This window comes from Phocoena sinus, chromosome 15 (assembly GCF_008692025.1).
Source record: "Phocoena sinus isolate mPhoSin1 chromosome 15, mPhoSin1.pri, whole genome shotgun sequence".
NCBI lineage: Eukaryota > Metazoa > Chordata > Mammalia > Artiodactyla > Phocoenidae > Phocoena > Phocoena sinus.
Window position 1 is genome coordinate 24,121,054 of NC_045777.1, and position 16,104 is coordinate 24,137,157.

At 42.8% G+C, this 16,104-nt stretch overlaps 1 protein-coding gene across 5 annotated transcripts in view; it reads left to right on the top strand.

Annotated features, from left to right (window-relative positions):
- Window positions 1-13,637, top strand: part of EDEM2 (ER degradation enhancing alpha-mannosidase like protein 2) — a 31,177-nt gene extending 17,540 nt beyond the window's left edge. For 3 of the 5 annotated variants that reach the window (XM_032606466.1, XM_032606467.1, XM_032606468.1), the window contains 5 exons: window positions 152-293; window positions 1,935-2,059; window positions 7,858-8,002; window positions 10,794-10,915; window positions 13,075-13,637. In XM_032606466.1, coding sequence (XP_032462357.1) covers window positions 152-293; window positions 1,935-2,059; window positions 7,858-8,002; window positions 10,794-10,915; window positions 13,075-13,575 — 1,035 coding nt within the window. In that variant the 3' untranslated portion in view covers window positions 13,576-13,637. Of the gene's footprint in view, window positions 1-151; window positions 294-1,934; window positions 2,060-7,857; window positions 8,003-10,793 lie in introns of all 5 variants that reach the window. The other 2 variants (XM_032606470.1, XM_032606471.1) reach the window with 2 other exon arrangements.
- The last annotated feature ends 2,467 nt before the right edge of the window (window positions 13,638-16,104 follow it).

The window sequence follows — 16,104 nt, forward strand, 5'->3', positions numbered from 1 at the left end:
GCCTTGCCCCCCAACCCTGTACCCCGATAGCCTGCATGTCTCCCAAGAAGCACTGGGGTGCCTGCCTTGTATCTCACGGGACAGTCAGGGGTGTGGGGACATCCTTGTTTGGTCTTGGGCCCTCCTTTGACACCAAATGTCTCTCTCCTAGGTCGGCAACCACATCGATGTGCTCACTGGCAAGTGGGTGGCCCAGGACGCGGGCATTGGGGCTGGCGTGGACTCCTACTTTGAGTACCTGGTAAAAGGAGCCATCCTGCTTCAGGATAAGAAGCTCATGGCCATGTTCCTAGGTAAAAAGGGCAGGGTAAGGGGGCTTTTCCCCATGGTTTTCCCTATTGACATGTAGTTTATTTATAAACTTTCAGTTGCTCCCAAGTGCCTACAGAATCAGCTCTGCATTCAAAACCACCATGGACTTACACTGCCTACTTGAGGCCCACTACACCTTTTCATGCCTTCCTGCAAGAGCCAACTGAACCATGCTGGCTTCTCTATATGCAGCCCTGGATTTTTTTTTTTCCTGGCCATTGCACATGGTGTTTCCTTTGCCTAAAATACCTTTTTTCCTGCCTTTATGTGTCCAAATTCTGTCCACCCGTTAAGGCCCAGCTTAAATGTCACTTTGCCCAGAAAATAGCTTGATTCTTCCTCAGAATTTAGGGCCTTCAGAATCTTTTTTTTTTTTTTAATGTATAAATTTATTTATTTATTTTGGCCACGTTGGGTTTTCGTCACTGCGCGCGGGCTTTCTCTGGTTGTGACGAGCCGGCGCTACTGTTCGTTGCAGTGCACGGGCTTCTCATTGCAGTGGCTTCTCTTGTTGCGGAGCACGGGCTCTAGGCGCGCGTGCTTCAGTAGTTGTGGCACGTGGGCTCAGTAGTTGTGGCTCGCGGGCTCTAGAGCGCAGGCTCAGTAGTTGTGGTGCATGAGCTTAGTTGCTCCGCGGCATGTGGGATCTTCCCAGACCAGGGCTCGAACCTGTGTCCCCTGCATTGGCAGGCGGATTCTTGCCACTGCGCCACCAGGGAAGCCCGGCATCATTTTTGCAGTCAGCTATCATCACAGTTATACCTCTTCTAACTGAGTGCAGCATCCAGGCCTTATTCATCTGTACTCCCCACAGTGCTTTGCAGGAGGTAGCTGTAGATTAATGCCTGTTGAATAAAAGCAGTTTACCCTTCAGGCCCTTAGACACTAGTAGTAATGATATTGAGGAATTGTTGGGCACCTAATAATAATTATAGCTACCATTCATTTATTCAGCAAATATTTACTGAGTACCATTGATGTGTTAAGTTTTGTGCCAAGCACTGAACATGAACTATTTCATTTCATCTGTACAGCACTGTTTGAGATTGTCTTATTTATTTGCATGTTTTTGGTACTTTGTTCATTCAGATAATGCTTATTGTGCATATTTATTATGTACTATCTTCATGTTGGGGATTCTGCAATCAACAAAACAAAGTCCTAGCTCTCATAGATTTACAGTCTAGGGGGAGTTATAAGTTCAAGTTCCCACTAGAATGCCAGCTCCCTGAGGGCTGGACTTTGTCTTATTTGCCACCCCCCAGGTGCCTGGCACCTGTTAGGCACTCAGTGAATATTGTTGAGTGAATAAATGACTGCACAGTCCCATGAGGTATATAATATTACTCTCCTCACTTTACAGATAATAAGACTGAGGCTTAAGAGGGAAAAACTTGCCCGAGGTCACAGCTAACAAGTGGTAAAGCTGGAGCTGGAATTTGAGCCTGGAAGTTTGCTTCCAGAACCCATGCTTCTTCCTCTGTGCCTCCTTGCGTCCTAGTCTGCTTTGAGGCTGGGCCACCCTAGGGTCTTGCAAATGTTTAAGTCCATCCTTCTGTTGCCAAAGCCTGCTTTTTGTGTCCCTCATCACTGATGTGTCCATCATCTTATCTCCTCTGCAGAATATAACAAAGCCATTCGGAATTACACCCGCTTCGATGACTGGTACCTGTGGGTGCAGATGTACAAGGGGACTGTGTCCATGCCAGTCTTCCAGTCTCTGGAGGCCTACTGGCCTGGTCTTCAGGTAGGAACGATCAGAGAGGGTGGTCCTTTTTCTATGGAACCGGCAAAGCAAGCTCATTCTAATGTATGAGTCAAAAAAGTGCTTGAGCACTTTTTTTTTGGAGGGGTGGATTGGGGATGGGAGAGGGGCTTAGAGTGAGACAGATTTAAAGTTCTGCCAAACTGAATTTTCCAAGGGGAGCTTTAAGGTGTCAGGAACTGAACTTCCAGCTTGCTGTGGAATGTTGTACCTCTTAAAGTAGACAGGGCGGTAATAGCCATTGGCAATGACCATTTCTCCACTGGACATTTCTGTCACGTATCCTCATTCTTGACAGCGGGCCTAGGAAAGGGCGTGACAGCAGCTGGGACCGCTCTGTCTGCCATCATTATGTGTGTCCATTACATGGTCTGATAGAGTTGCAGCTGGAAGGGATCTTAGAGCCCATCTAATCCAGCCCCTATGTGTCCCAAAATATTTTTAATATTTTTATAAACAACTTCTTTTTAATCTTAAGAAATTAAGAAAAGGTAGTAACATGTAGATGGTGGTAAATTTTTTTTTTTTTTTTTTTTTTTTTTTTTTGCGGTACGCGGGCCTCTCACTGCCGTGGCCTCCCCCGTTGCGGAGCACAGGCTTCGGACGTGCAGGCTCAGCGGCCATGGCTCACGGGCCCAGCCGCTCTGCGGCATGTGGGATCCTCCTGGACTGGGGCACGAACCCAGGTCCCCTGCATCGGCAGGCGGACTCTCAACCACTGCGCCACCAGGGAAGCCTGGTGGTAAATTTTTAAAGCACAACAAGGAATACAATGATAAGTCTCAAGCCCCCACACTCAGATTCTCTCCCCAATCCAGCCCTTGTTGTCAGTTTTCTGTACCTCTTTCCAGAAATCCATATACATAGATATATGCATATTTATAGCACCCTTTTTTCTTTACATAAATAGGAATATTTTTATTCTTTTTCACTGAATGTATCTTGGAGATCATTCTTTATTGATACATAAAGATCAATTTTACTTTTTTAAACAGTTGCATATATTCCATTGAATAGATATATTGTCATTTATTTAACTTGTTCCCCATTATATACTTTTAGCCAACCCTCTCATTTTATAGATGGGGAAAGAAGCTCAGAGAGAACTTGTTGATAACATTAAATATTGGTTCAACTCTTCTAAGATCTTCAAATTTAGCTGAGTGTCCCCTAAAAGAATTTTGAAAAATTATAGAGCCCCATGCATGTTTTTAATCTTATGAGTTTAAATAGTTGCATACCATTCCTTTTTCTCCTCCAACTCATATTTCCATTCTACCACTCCAACAGGATTTTATCCTAATTATTATATTTTATGCTGAAAGCATTTTATTGTTCACCCTATCATATGTCTCTGTGACAAAATTTGTTCATACATAGAAATTTAAAATGTTTTTAAATTTCCTGTGATCATAAGCTCTGAGTATTAAATTTGTTTTCTTCTGGATTTAGTTATCATTAGTATGTAACTGATTAAAACAACATTTATAGCTTACAATTTTGGATGATTATAAACCTGAAAGTAATTTATTGGAAGTGCATTTCTTAATGAGATTTTTGGGGCTTTTTAAAGTTTTTAAGTAGTTCATGTATTTGTGCATGAATAATACATATTGCTAAAACAGAGCACTGTTAAGCATCAGTTTTATTCCTGCTTTTCATTTTTTTAGATGTAAGTGCCGCGGAGCCTATGCACATAAATAAGTAGATGGAGATGGAAGGAGTTTGATATTATAATATCATTCAGTTCTTTGAAATCATTGAGTTAATAGATTGAACCATATAAAATTGCCAGCATCAACCATTTTTGACCTGCAAATGTGGCAGTATTTCATGGTTCACTCTTTATATGGTTAAAAAAAATCACAAATGATCTGTCATCAAAAATTATTTTTAATGATGTCTCTGCTGACAACTTGACCAGTTCCTCTTTCAGTTTTTTGAAGGCAAAGAATTGAAAGCCATCTGATTTGCAGAAGGATTTGTTACCCAGTGGTTAGAGCCATTCATTTTTCTCAACACCTACACTAATATTTTAAATTTAACCTAGTTCAGTGCTCAGGACATTTTTATATCCAAGGACAATGTTCCGCAGTAAGGCTGGAGATTGTTGGTGGGTACACCTTGCTTTTATAAGATGGTAGGACAGTTGTGGAAGAGATAGAATGGGTAGCCTGCCTTTGTGTTGTAAGCATCTTTTCAGGCAGATCCATTTTAGGGAAATTAAGGGTCAGGAAATCTATTTCCTTAAAACTATTTGTGACTACATTCCTCTTGGAAAACCTGCTTGTACTACCCAGCCATACAACTAATCACACCCTTTTGACTTTGCATGATTCTATTTCTATGCATGTTCCTCAAGAAAATAATTGACCAGGGAAAGATGCAACCTGTACATGGATATTCCCAGCAGCAAAGTTCATGACAAAGAAAAACTTAGAAATGGTCCAAATGCCCAGTAATGGAAGAAAAAATAAATGATTGTATTTTTTTCTTTTTTTTAATTGTGGTAAAATACACATAACATAAAATTTACCGTGTTAACCATTTTGAGTGTACAGTTCAGTGGTATTTATGTTCATGTTGTGCAGCCATCGCCACCATCCATCCCCATAACTCTCTTCACCTTGTAAGACTGAAATTCTATACCTTTGAAACAATAACTCCCCATTCTGTCCTCTCCTAGCCCCTGACAACCATCATTATTATTTTGTTTAACATCTTTATTGGAGTATAATTGCTTTACAATGGTGTGTTAGTTTCTGCTTTATAACAAAGTGAATCAGTTATACATATACATATATCCCCATATCCCCTCCCTCTTGCGTCTGCCTCCCACCCTCCCTATCCCACCCCTCTAGGTGATCACAAAGCACCGAGCTGATCTCCCTGTGCTATGCGGCTGCTTCCCACTAGCTATCTATTTTACGTTTGGTAGTGTATGTATGTCCATGCCACTCTCTCACTTCGTCCCAGCTTACCCTTCCCCCTCCCCGTATCCTCAGGTCCATTCTCTACGTCTGCGTCTTTATTCCTGACCTGCCCCTGGGTTCTTCAGAACCTTTTTTTTAGATTCCACATATATGTGTTACCATATGGTATTTGTTTTTCTCTTTCTCTTTCTCGCTCTGTATGACAGTCTCTAGGTCCATCCACCTCACTACACATAACTCAATTTCGTTTCTTTTTATGGCTGAGTAATATTCCATTGTATATATGTGCCACATCTTCTTTATCCATTCGTCTGTGGATGGACACTTAGGTTGCTTCCATGTCCTGGCTATTGTAAATAGTGCTGCAGTGAACATTGTGGTACATGACTCATTTTGCATTATGGTTTTCTCAGAGTATGTGCCCAGCAGTGGGATTGCTGGGTCATGCCACCATTATGTTTTGTGTCTTTATGATTTTGACTACTCCAGGTATCTCATATCAGTGGAATCATACAGTATTTGTTTTCTTGTGGCTGGCTTATTTCATTTAGCATAATGGCTTATTTCATTTAGCATAATGTCCCTCAAGTTTCATGCTTATAGCATGTGTCAGAATTTCCTTCTTTTTTAAGGTTGAATTATATTCCTTTGTATGTATATACCACACTTTGCCGTCTTTGTATAGGATTTGTGTGCTTTGTGTGTGGCACTTTTCCTGCTTTAAGAATGGGTCCTGGGGTTATTTCTCTATGAGGTTATAATAACACTAATAGCTAACATTTAGCTGACAGTCTGTCTGGCACATAGAGGTGATAAATATTTATGAAAGAATGATTTATGTGCTGGGCATTTTACACAGAATAATCACAACACACCGAGGTAAACGATGTTTCATAGATGAAGAAAGGAGGCTTATAGACATTAAATTTGTTCATTTACTCAACAAATATTTGAGTGCCTGCTGTATTCCAGGCCCTGTCCTCGTGAAGTTTATAGAGGATGAGACACAAAGAAAAACTTAGACAAATTCATAAAATAATAAGTTGCAATGAAGGAAACAAATTAGAGGCTAAAAGAGAGAATATTGGATGGGGACTTACTTTAGATAAGAAGGCCTCTCAGAACTGGTGATGCTTAAGCTGATATGTGAAGAACTGGGGTGGGGGACGATGTTCCAGGCAGAGGAAACATGATGTGTGAAGGTCCCGAGGCAGGAAAGAGTTGGGTGTTTATCAGAGACAAAAGCAGCATGGCCACAGTCCAGGGAAGGGAAAGATCGGTCAATGGAAAGTCAGCGGTGGCCAGATTGCTCAGGGCCTTGAGGGCCATGGTGAGGTGTCTTGACCTTAAGCTGAGCCTGTGGAAAGCCACTGAGTAAGACAGTTACTCTGGCTGCCTTGGGAAGAGTGGACTGGAGAAGACAAGTGGTAGGACCGGTGAGGAGGCCTTTGAGGTCATCCCAGTGTAAGATGCAGGTGAACAGGTGGTGGCTCTGGAGATAAAGAGAAAACTCTTGATGTTTTAGAGAGAGAGAATTGATAGGAGTTGCTGATGGAATGGATGTGGGAGTGGGGGAAGAGGGAGTAGTCAAGGATGGCCAGCAGGTATCTGGCCAGAGTGGAATCAGTGGAAGGTGGTGCCATTTACTGAAAAGGGAGAGAGGTGAGAGGAGGGAGGCAGCTTTGCGGGAGAGTGAAGGGACCGATAGTTTTGTTTGGAAACTGTCAAGTTTGTTCTATCCTTGAGACATCCAGTGGAGATGTCAAGAAGGTCAGCTGTTTCCCTGTGAGGTTACACTAATATGAATAGCTACATAGAGGCACCTGGTAAAATTACAAGTGCATATATTCTCAGATTCAGCAATCCCAACTCTGGAAATGTGTCTTACAGACATGCTTCACATATGTTTGAGGTGACATATGTATGGGGTTATTTATTGCAGCATTGATTATTGTAGCAAATAGCAAAAGATTGGAACCAAGCCAACTAGCTCTCAATAGGGAACTAATTAAATTGTGGTCCAAGCAATGGAATACTATGCAACTCTATAAATAGGCGGAGGGAGTGCTTTATGTACTTACATGGAAAAATTGAGATGTATTGTTAAATGAATAAAGGAAGCTACAGAAAAGTATATTTAATAAGCCGTATTTAACGTGGGGGAAATAATACATACTCATACATCTTTGCTTATGTTTACAAACTAATGCAAAATGGTTATTTGCTGGGCGGTAGGGTTTGAGTGAGATTAAGTACAATCAATCTTTTTCTTATTCTTAGAATTTTGAATCAGATGGCTGACTTACCTACTTAAAAGCAGTTAGTAGCCAGTATTGACTGAGCACGTACTGGTAGGCAGGGACATTGTATACAGCCTCTGTCCCTCACAACAATGTAAAATATACGTTGTATTTTGCATGTTAGAGACGAGGCTCAGAGAAGTCAAGTGTCTGGTTTGAGGCAGCACACTGAGTAAATGGCCGACTCTGGGTTTGATCACAGGTCTTTTTGGCCCCAAAGCCTTTGCTTCCTCTTTTCCCTGAGGTTGTGTGTGGGGTTTTTGTTTTTGTTTTGTTTTTTTATTTGGTGTACGCGGGCCTCTCACTGTTGTGGCCTCTCCTGTTGCGGAGCACAGGTTCCTGACGCGCAGGCTCAGCGGCCATGGCTCACGGGCCCAGCCGCTACGTGGCATGTGGGATCTTTCCGGACCGGGGCACGAACCCGCGTCCCCTGCATCGGCAGGCGGACTCTCAACCACTGCGCCACCAGGGAAGCCCGTGTGTGGGGTTTTGTATGTGGGTTTCCTGCCTGGTGGCTGCTTGCCTGACAACCACTTCTCTCCTACAGACCCTCATTGGGGACATTGACAATGCCATGAGGACCTTCCTCAACTACTACACCGTCTGGAAGCAGTTTGGGGGGCTCCCGGAATTCTACAACATTCCTCAGGGATATACAGTGGAGAAGCGAGAGGGTTACCCGCTTCGACCAGGTAAGCAGCATCTCTGGCCTACTGCCAGCCAACAGGCTCTGATTCTCAGAACCCCAACCCCTCGCATTTCTATGAGGCTCCATGCCTCGCAAGTGCTCACAGCTCCATTTTTTTCCCATCTGCTTCTTCCAGTGGCTCTGGATGGTTTTCCTTCTAGGAATTATTTATCCCCCTTATTTTCAGAGAAGGAGACGGAAGCCTGGTGGGTTGAAATGGCTTGCCCAAGGCTGTTACGTATAGGAGCTAGGACTGGAACCCAGGTCTCCTAATTACATCTTATGCTCTTTCAAACCCAGACAAGCAAGTGAGATGGAAAAAGCCAGGCTGACGCCTTTTGAGTTCTTGCCATTGGGATTTCAGATGTGGAGGCACACTTCGTTAAGTCAGGGGGTCAGGTCAGATAAATTGTGCATCTATGGAACGTTAGAACTTTGGAATGGACTTTAGGAGTGAATCATCTCTTCTCGTCCACCTCCCCACTTGCAGGTCAGCAGTCAAGATGTAGAGAAGAAAGGGGCAACACACTTGAGAACTCTTCTAAGTTCCTTTCCAGCTCCGATCTTATGACTCACTGAAGGAAAGTTAAACATTGTGAGGAGAGGAAGGGAAAGGGGGACAGAGGAAGGAAGCTGAGTCAGCACACAGTCATCTCCCCTCTCCCCCAAAATAGGTTACATTCCCATTGTTTTAGACTCTTCCTACCTGAATGCCTTTTAGCTGTGGGATGGGCCTTCTAATGGGTTCTGCCCATCCTGCCATCCTCGGCTCCACTTCCTTCCTCCTCTAACCCTGTAGTCCCCTAAGTGATTGCTGTAGGAGTCTTGGAGGGGGACCAGAAGCAGGAGTAAAGCAGCAACTGGAAGCAGCAAATTAGTCACTTTTGACTCCTTAGAGGCTGCTGTTTTTAGTATTTCTCATGCATTTATTCTCATGGCATTTTTTTTTTTTTTAAAGAGAAAATACTCAGATGGTATTGGATCCCATGTTACCAATAGATAAAATGAAGACAGAGATTGGGACTAAATGTAAGACTTAGACATGTGCATTCTCAAGGTTAGAGGGAACCTGAGAGGTCTTCTAATCGAAATCCCCCTGCAATAGCCCTGTCAAGTGGTTATCTCATCTTTGTTTGATTACCACCAGTGACAGGGGGCTCACTACTTAAGGAGGCAACATGTTTTGTTTGCAGGAATGCTCAGTGGAAAGTAAGGTACCACAGCCAGGAATCCAGAAATGTCTTAGACCAGTCACCCTTCCTATCCCAAAACAATAGCAAATGGGAGATAAGATACTATTCTATGATTAGATTGGCTAGTCCCTGACGCTCTGGTGCATGTATCCTATCCGATCAGCAGTGCTGGAGCACAGAACCTAGCCTAAAAGCCTCTAAAGGGCTTAACCTCCACCTAAGTCCAAATCTAAACCTTGGGCTGTCACCCTCTTCTAGAGAGTTGGCTAGATATACAGGAAATTAAAGCATTTACTAGCATACACAGGCCCATGTGTGAGGAAGAGAAAACAAGAAACAAGATACTTGGCCCTGGGCACTGAGTCAGCCAGCTGTGAGAAGCATAAGGAGAGGCTTCCCATGAGGACACCATCTTTTCTGTCTTTGAACACACACAGTGTGTTCATCTACCAGTAAATGTGCCCCAATCCTTGCTTAGAATATGAGTGATTAGATTAGCCAGTGTCTAGAGGCCTGAGGGGTAAACAGAGAGAGAAGTAGGAGAAAACTGGAGAGATAGGCAGCGATCTTTTCTCCAAAAATAAGTAATGGAGTTTGCAGTAAAAAATCAAAAGGGGGAAAAGTACTGATCAAGGGCTAGGAGGAAACAGGATGTAGAACATCAGGAGGAGACGTTGGTATAGGGAGAGGAGAGGTGTTCTTTCCTCTCTGAGAAAAAAGAGGTGAAGAAGTAGGAAAGTCTGTTGAACTGTAGCTTTTGCCTACTGGGCCCACCCTAGAAATCAAATCTTTTCCATAACAGCTCTCTAGATATCTGAAAGCAACAAACACATTTTGCTAAGTTTTCTTTTCTCTGGAATAAATATTCCCATCTGGTCCAATTCCTGTTGGCTAGTTGGCGAATATTCATCTTATGATGGGGCCCATGTGTGAACGTCAAATTCCAGTTGTGGTGTAGAACAGGGCCAGACTGTTGCCTTGTTCTGGGCACAGAGAACTGATGGCTGCATCTTTGTTAGATTGAAGGTTGATTCTTGAGTATCTTAACCTTTATCTTTTGGCCTATCCCATCTTGGAAAGGGCCTTGTAATGACAGGCTCATACTCTTTTAAGTTTTAGGATTAGGTTAGGCTGTAAGTGACAGATACAAAGTAGTAGCTTAGATAATATAGAAATTTATTTCTCTGGCCTTACATGACTCTCTTTGGTGGCAGGGACCTTAATCCCACACCTGCCTGCTGGGAATAGTTGTTAGTCTAGGTGTCCATGTACTTGGATAAAGTTAGCTCTTCTGTTACTAAGGAAGAAGGAGGGAACAGATATTGGGAGATAGGCAGCCGCCTCTGCCACCTTCCCTATCCCAGAACCTGGCTGCCTGTCTCTCCCTTGGGATGGGATTCCATGGTCCACTGAGTCCACTAAGCTTCATACTGGGTATATTGGCTCTGAAGATTCAGTATTGAGTGAGTTGTCCCATGTTCCCCCTAGTTGGGACCTTGTGGACATGGTGTGGAGAGAAGGAATCTCTCACTGGCCCAGGCAGTCCCCAAGCCTTCTCTGCCCAGCCACTGGGTGAAGGAAGGTCTACTTTGAACTTTGCAGAACTCATTGAGAGCGCCATGTACCTCTACCGTGCCACGGGGGACCCCACCCTCTTAGAACTCGGAAGAGATGCTGTGGAATCCATCGAAAAAATCAGCAAGGTGGAATGTGGATTTGCCACAGTAAGTGTTTCCATGGGCCCAAGAATTGGGAAATGTCTCCCCCTGCTGCTAAAGAGCCTCTGGAATATTAGCACTGGAAGGAACCTTAGAGATATAAGCAATGCCTTTATTTTATAGATAGGGAGACTGAGGAGCAGAAGCTGAGAGCCTTGCTAACGGTCACAGAGCTAGTAGAGGTGGAGCTAGGATTAGTTCCCAGGGATCTTGACTCCATGCCCTTGGCATTCTCCCTGCTTCATAGATCCTTTAGCTGTCAGAATAGGCTACTTGGCCAGGGTGAGTATTGTGAAACATTTTGCGAAAAGGCTTGTAAAATGGATTCTAGAAGGGAATTACAGAGTCCCATAGCCTTATTTGCAAACCCAGGGATCCTTAATGGAACAGCTGTACTGGTCTCACAGATATTTACTGAGCGTCTTTCACGGGCCAGGCGCTGTGCTAGGCTGAGGGTTATAGCAATGAAGAAAGACCAAGCCCCTGAGCTGACATTTTAGTAGAAAAAACAAAGAATGTGTATCTGGAAGACAGAAAGAAGGCCAGTGTGGCTGGAGGGCGTGAACAAGGAGGAAAGTGGGAGGAGATAACAGCCCCAGAAGTAGGCAGGGGCTAGATTGTGCAGGGCTTTGTATAAGTCGTGGGGAAGAGTTTGGCTTTTGTTCTGCTTGGAATGATAAGCCTTGGGAGCATTTACAGCAGAGCAGTGACATGCTCTGATTTGTATTTTAGAAAGATCACTCTGGCTGCTCTGTGGAGAATGGACTGGAAGGGTTAAGGATGAGAGCCATGTCACATCCTGAGAGGACCCAGGCAGGCAAGACAGAAATAAACAGTGGTTACAGACATGTAAAAACCAAATGTGTAAGCAAATAGCCTAGAAGCCTATTTGCCAAAAAGCCTGCAGAGGTTTTTTTTAGGGTAAGGAATTAAAAACAAACAAAAACCTTCTTTTTCAAAAAGTTGTAATGTGATTATATTCTATAAGTAAAACATAGGTACACGTTTTTAAAGAAAAGACCTATATGTGTAGGAGAAATATAAAGCAATGATATGTTTTAGTTTCTAATATGTTGTATTTTATGAAAAGCCCAAGTGGATGAGCCCGTTGGGCCCTTAGGAACTCTTGACTTATTTCCATGAAAATGAAGTCTTTTGGAGCCCTTCCAAGGCAAATGATGGGAACAGGCAACTGACTCCTTGGCCTTTGTCAAAGAGGGCAAGAGAATAATAATTCTTGTCACATCAAGTCCATGTTTTAGTCACATTTTTTTGGTGTAAAATAGATGTCTACTGAGAATTAGTTTGGTTTAAGAAAATGTATTGCTAATTCTGAGAAGCTAAAATAAATATCTGTAGCAAGTAAACTTACTCATCCCTGACTGTAAACTCAGTATGAATTTCTCTTCATAAAGACTCCTAACTAGTTGTTTACAAGAGCAAAAAACTTGGTAACCTCCTTAATGTCTGTCAAGGGAGGATTAGCTAAGTAAATGATGCTACATTTTTACATCATTAAGAAGGGAATGATTAGATCAATGTTTAGAGTCACAAAAGGGTAAGATAAAGGGGTTAGGAGATAGTTGTATCATGTAGGGGGGCCAGGGAAGACCATTCTGATGAGGTAGCATTTGAGCAGAGACCTGAAGGAAGTGAAAGAGTGGGAGGGCGTCTGAAGGAGGAGTGCTCCAGGTTGCAAGGACACCAATGAAAAGAACTGGGCTGGGCATGTGTTTGTTCACAGAACAGAAAGGCCATGTGGCTGGACCTGCGAGAACCAGGGAGAGAGCAGGAAGAGATGAGGTCAGGGAGGGAGCAGAAGCCAGATCACCAAGGATCTGTTAGGCCACGATAAGGACTTTGATTTTAGTCTGTGGGCAATGGGATGTCAACAGAGGGTTTTCCGTGAAGGAGTGACAGGTAAGATTTATGATATAAATATACTTTAGGGTAAGGATGGAAGCAGGAAGCCCAGTTGAAAATTGTGATAACCTGGGTGAGAGATGATGATGGCTGGGAAAAGGGCAAAGTTCTGGAAAGTTAAGTGATTTGCCCAAAGACCTGCAGTCACCTAGTGGCAGAGCGGGAATGCCTGACAGGGTCCCCTGACCCTTTCTGCTGTACTTTGATGCTGGTCTGACTTGCTTCCCTCCCCCACGTGGCAGATCAAAGATCTGCGAGACCACAAGCTTGACAACCGCATGGAGTCTTTCTTCCTGGCCGAGACCGTGAAATACCTCTACCTGCTGTTTGACCCGACCAACTTCATCCACAACAATGGCTCCACCTTCGATGCGGTGATAACCCCCTACGGGGAGTGCATCCTGGGGGCCGGGGGTTACATCTTCAACACTGAAGCACACCCCATTGACCCCGCCGCCCTGCACTGTTGCCGGAGGCTGAAGGAAGAGCAGTGGGAAGTAGAAGATCTGATGAGGGAATTCTACTCTCTCAAACGGAATAGGTCGAGATTTCAGAAAAAAACTATGAGCTCAGGGCCATGGGAACCCCCAACAGGGCCAGGGACATTGTCCTCCCCTGAAAACTATGACCGGGCAAGGGAGAAGAAGCCCACCAAGCAGAAAATCTCACTTCTCAGCTGCCCTAGTCAGCCCTTTACCTCAAAGTTGGCATTACTGGGACAGGTTTTCCTAGATTCCTCATAACCACTGGATGATACTTTGTTTTTGAAACTAAACTATAACAATAAATCTGCTTTTGATGATCATGGTTTTCTATTTTACATATTGGATCATTTCATGAGATTTCATTCAAAGAAAGGGTTCATGGCTAAAAACAATTGCGAATCTAGTTTGTTTTTCTCATACAGTTGGAGAAACAGCTAAACATAAAAGACTCCAGGGGTTGATAATTGAATCTCCCTTCCTTTCAAAGTTCCCATTTTTTGGAGGGTGTTATAAATGTATTTGTTAGTTCTTTTCTGGGGGGGAGGGATTTTCAGTTTTTACTTTTCATTTGAAGTATAGTTGACTTACAAAATTACATAAGTTCCAGGTGTACAACATAGTGATTAGATATTTTTATACAAAATGATCACTACGATAAGTCTAGCTACCATCTGTCACCATACAAAGTTATTACTGACTATATTCCCTGTGCCGTACATTACATCCCTGTGACTTATTTATTTTATAACTGGAATTTTGAACCTCTTAATCTCCCTCACGTATTTCATTCTTCCCCCCACCCCCCCACCCCTCTGGCAACCACCAGTTTGAGTTTGTTTCTGTTTTGTTATGTTTGTTCATTTGTTTTGGTTTTTTATGTTTCACATAAGTGAAATCATACGGTATTTGTCTTTCTCTGACTTACTTCCCTTAACATAATACCATCTAGGTCCATCCATATTTTTCAGAGGGCAAGATTTCATTCTTTTTTGTGGCTGAGTAAATATTCCACTGCGTGTGCACACGTGTGTGTGTGTGTGTGTGTGTGTGTGTGTACACAAACCATATCTTTTTTATTTTCAACATCTTTATTGGAGTATAATTGCTCTACAATGGTGCGTTAGCTTCTGCTGTACAACAAAGTGAATCAGCCATACGTATACACATGTTCCCATATACCCTACCTCTTGGGTCTCCCTCCCACCCTCCCTATCCCTCCCCTCTAGGTGGTCACAAAGCACCAAGCTGATCTCCCTGTGCTATGCAGCTGCTTCCCACCAGCCATCCATTCTACATTTGGTTGTGTATATATGTCCATGCCACTCTCTCACTTCGTCCAAACCACATCTTTATCCATTCATCTATTGGTGGACATTTAGGTTGCTTTCGTGTCTTGACTATTGTAAGTAATGCTGCAATGAACATAGGCATGCATAATCTTTTCAAATTAGTGTTTTTGTTTATTTCAAATAAATGCCCAGAAATGGAATCACTGGATCTTATGGTAGTTCTATTTTTATTTTTTTGAGGAATCTCCATACTGTTTTCCACAGTGACTGCATCAATTTACATTCCCACCAACAGTGCACAGAGGATCCCTTTTCTCCACATCCTCGCCCACACTTGTTATTTGTTGTCTTTTTGATGATAGCCATTCTGACAGGTGTGAGGTAATATCTCATTGTGTTTTGATTTGCATTTCCTGATGATCAGTGATGGTGAGCATCTTTTCATGTGTTTGTTGGTTATCTGTATGTCTTCTTTAGAAAAATGTCTATTCAGGTCCTCTTTCCATTATTTAATTGGGTTGTTTGTTTGTTTTTGCATTATATTCATTTAATGTTCATGTAATATTGAATACATACAAAAGATTATATATTCTTTTTTTGAATTTTATTTTATTTTTTTATATAGCAGGTTCTTATTAGTTATCTATTTTATACATATTAGTGTATACATGTCAATCCCAATCTCCCAATTCATCCCACCACCACCGCACCCCACCCCCACTTTCCCCCCTTGGTGTCCATATGTTTGTCCTCTACATCTGTGTCTCTATTTCTGCCTTGCAATTCAGTTCATCTATACCATTTTTCTAGATTCCACATATATGTGTTAGTATACAATATTTGTTTTTCTCTTTCTGACTTACTTCACTCTGTATGACAGTCTCTAGGTCCATCCACGTCTCTACAAATGACCCAATTTCCTTCCTTTTTATGGCTGAGTAATAGTCCATTGTATACATGTACCACATATTCTTTATCCATTTTTCTGTCGATGGACATTTAGGTTGCTTGCATGACCTGGCTATTGTAAATAGTGCTGCAATGAACATTGGGGTACATGTGTCTTTTTGAATTATGTTTTTCTCTGGGTATATGCCCAGGAGTGGGATTGCTGGGTCATATGGTAATTCTATTTTTAGTTTTTTATGGAACCTCCATACTGTTCTCCATAGTGGCTGCATCAATTTACATTCCCACCAACAGTGCAAGAGGGTTCCCTTTTCTCCACACCCTCTCCAGCATTTGTTGTTTGTAGATTTTCTGATGATGCCCATTCTAACCAGTGTGAGGAAATACCTCATTGAAGTTTTGATTTGCATTTCTCTAATAATTAGTGATGTTGAGTAGCTTTTCATGTGCCTCTTGGCCATCTGTATGTCTTCTTTGGAGAAATGGCTATTTAGGTCTTCTTCCTGTTTTTTTTTTTTTTTTTTTTGCGGTACGCGGGCCTCTCACTGTTGTGGCCTCTCCCGTTGCGGAGCACAGGCTCCGGACGCGC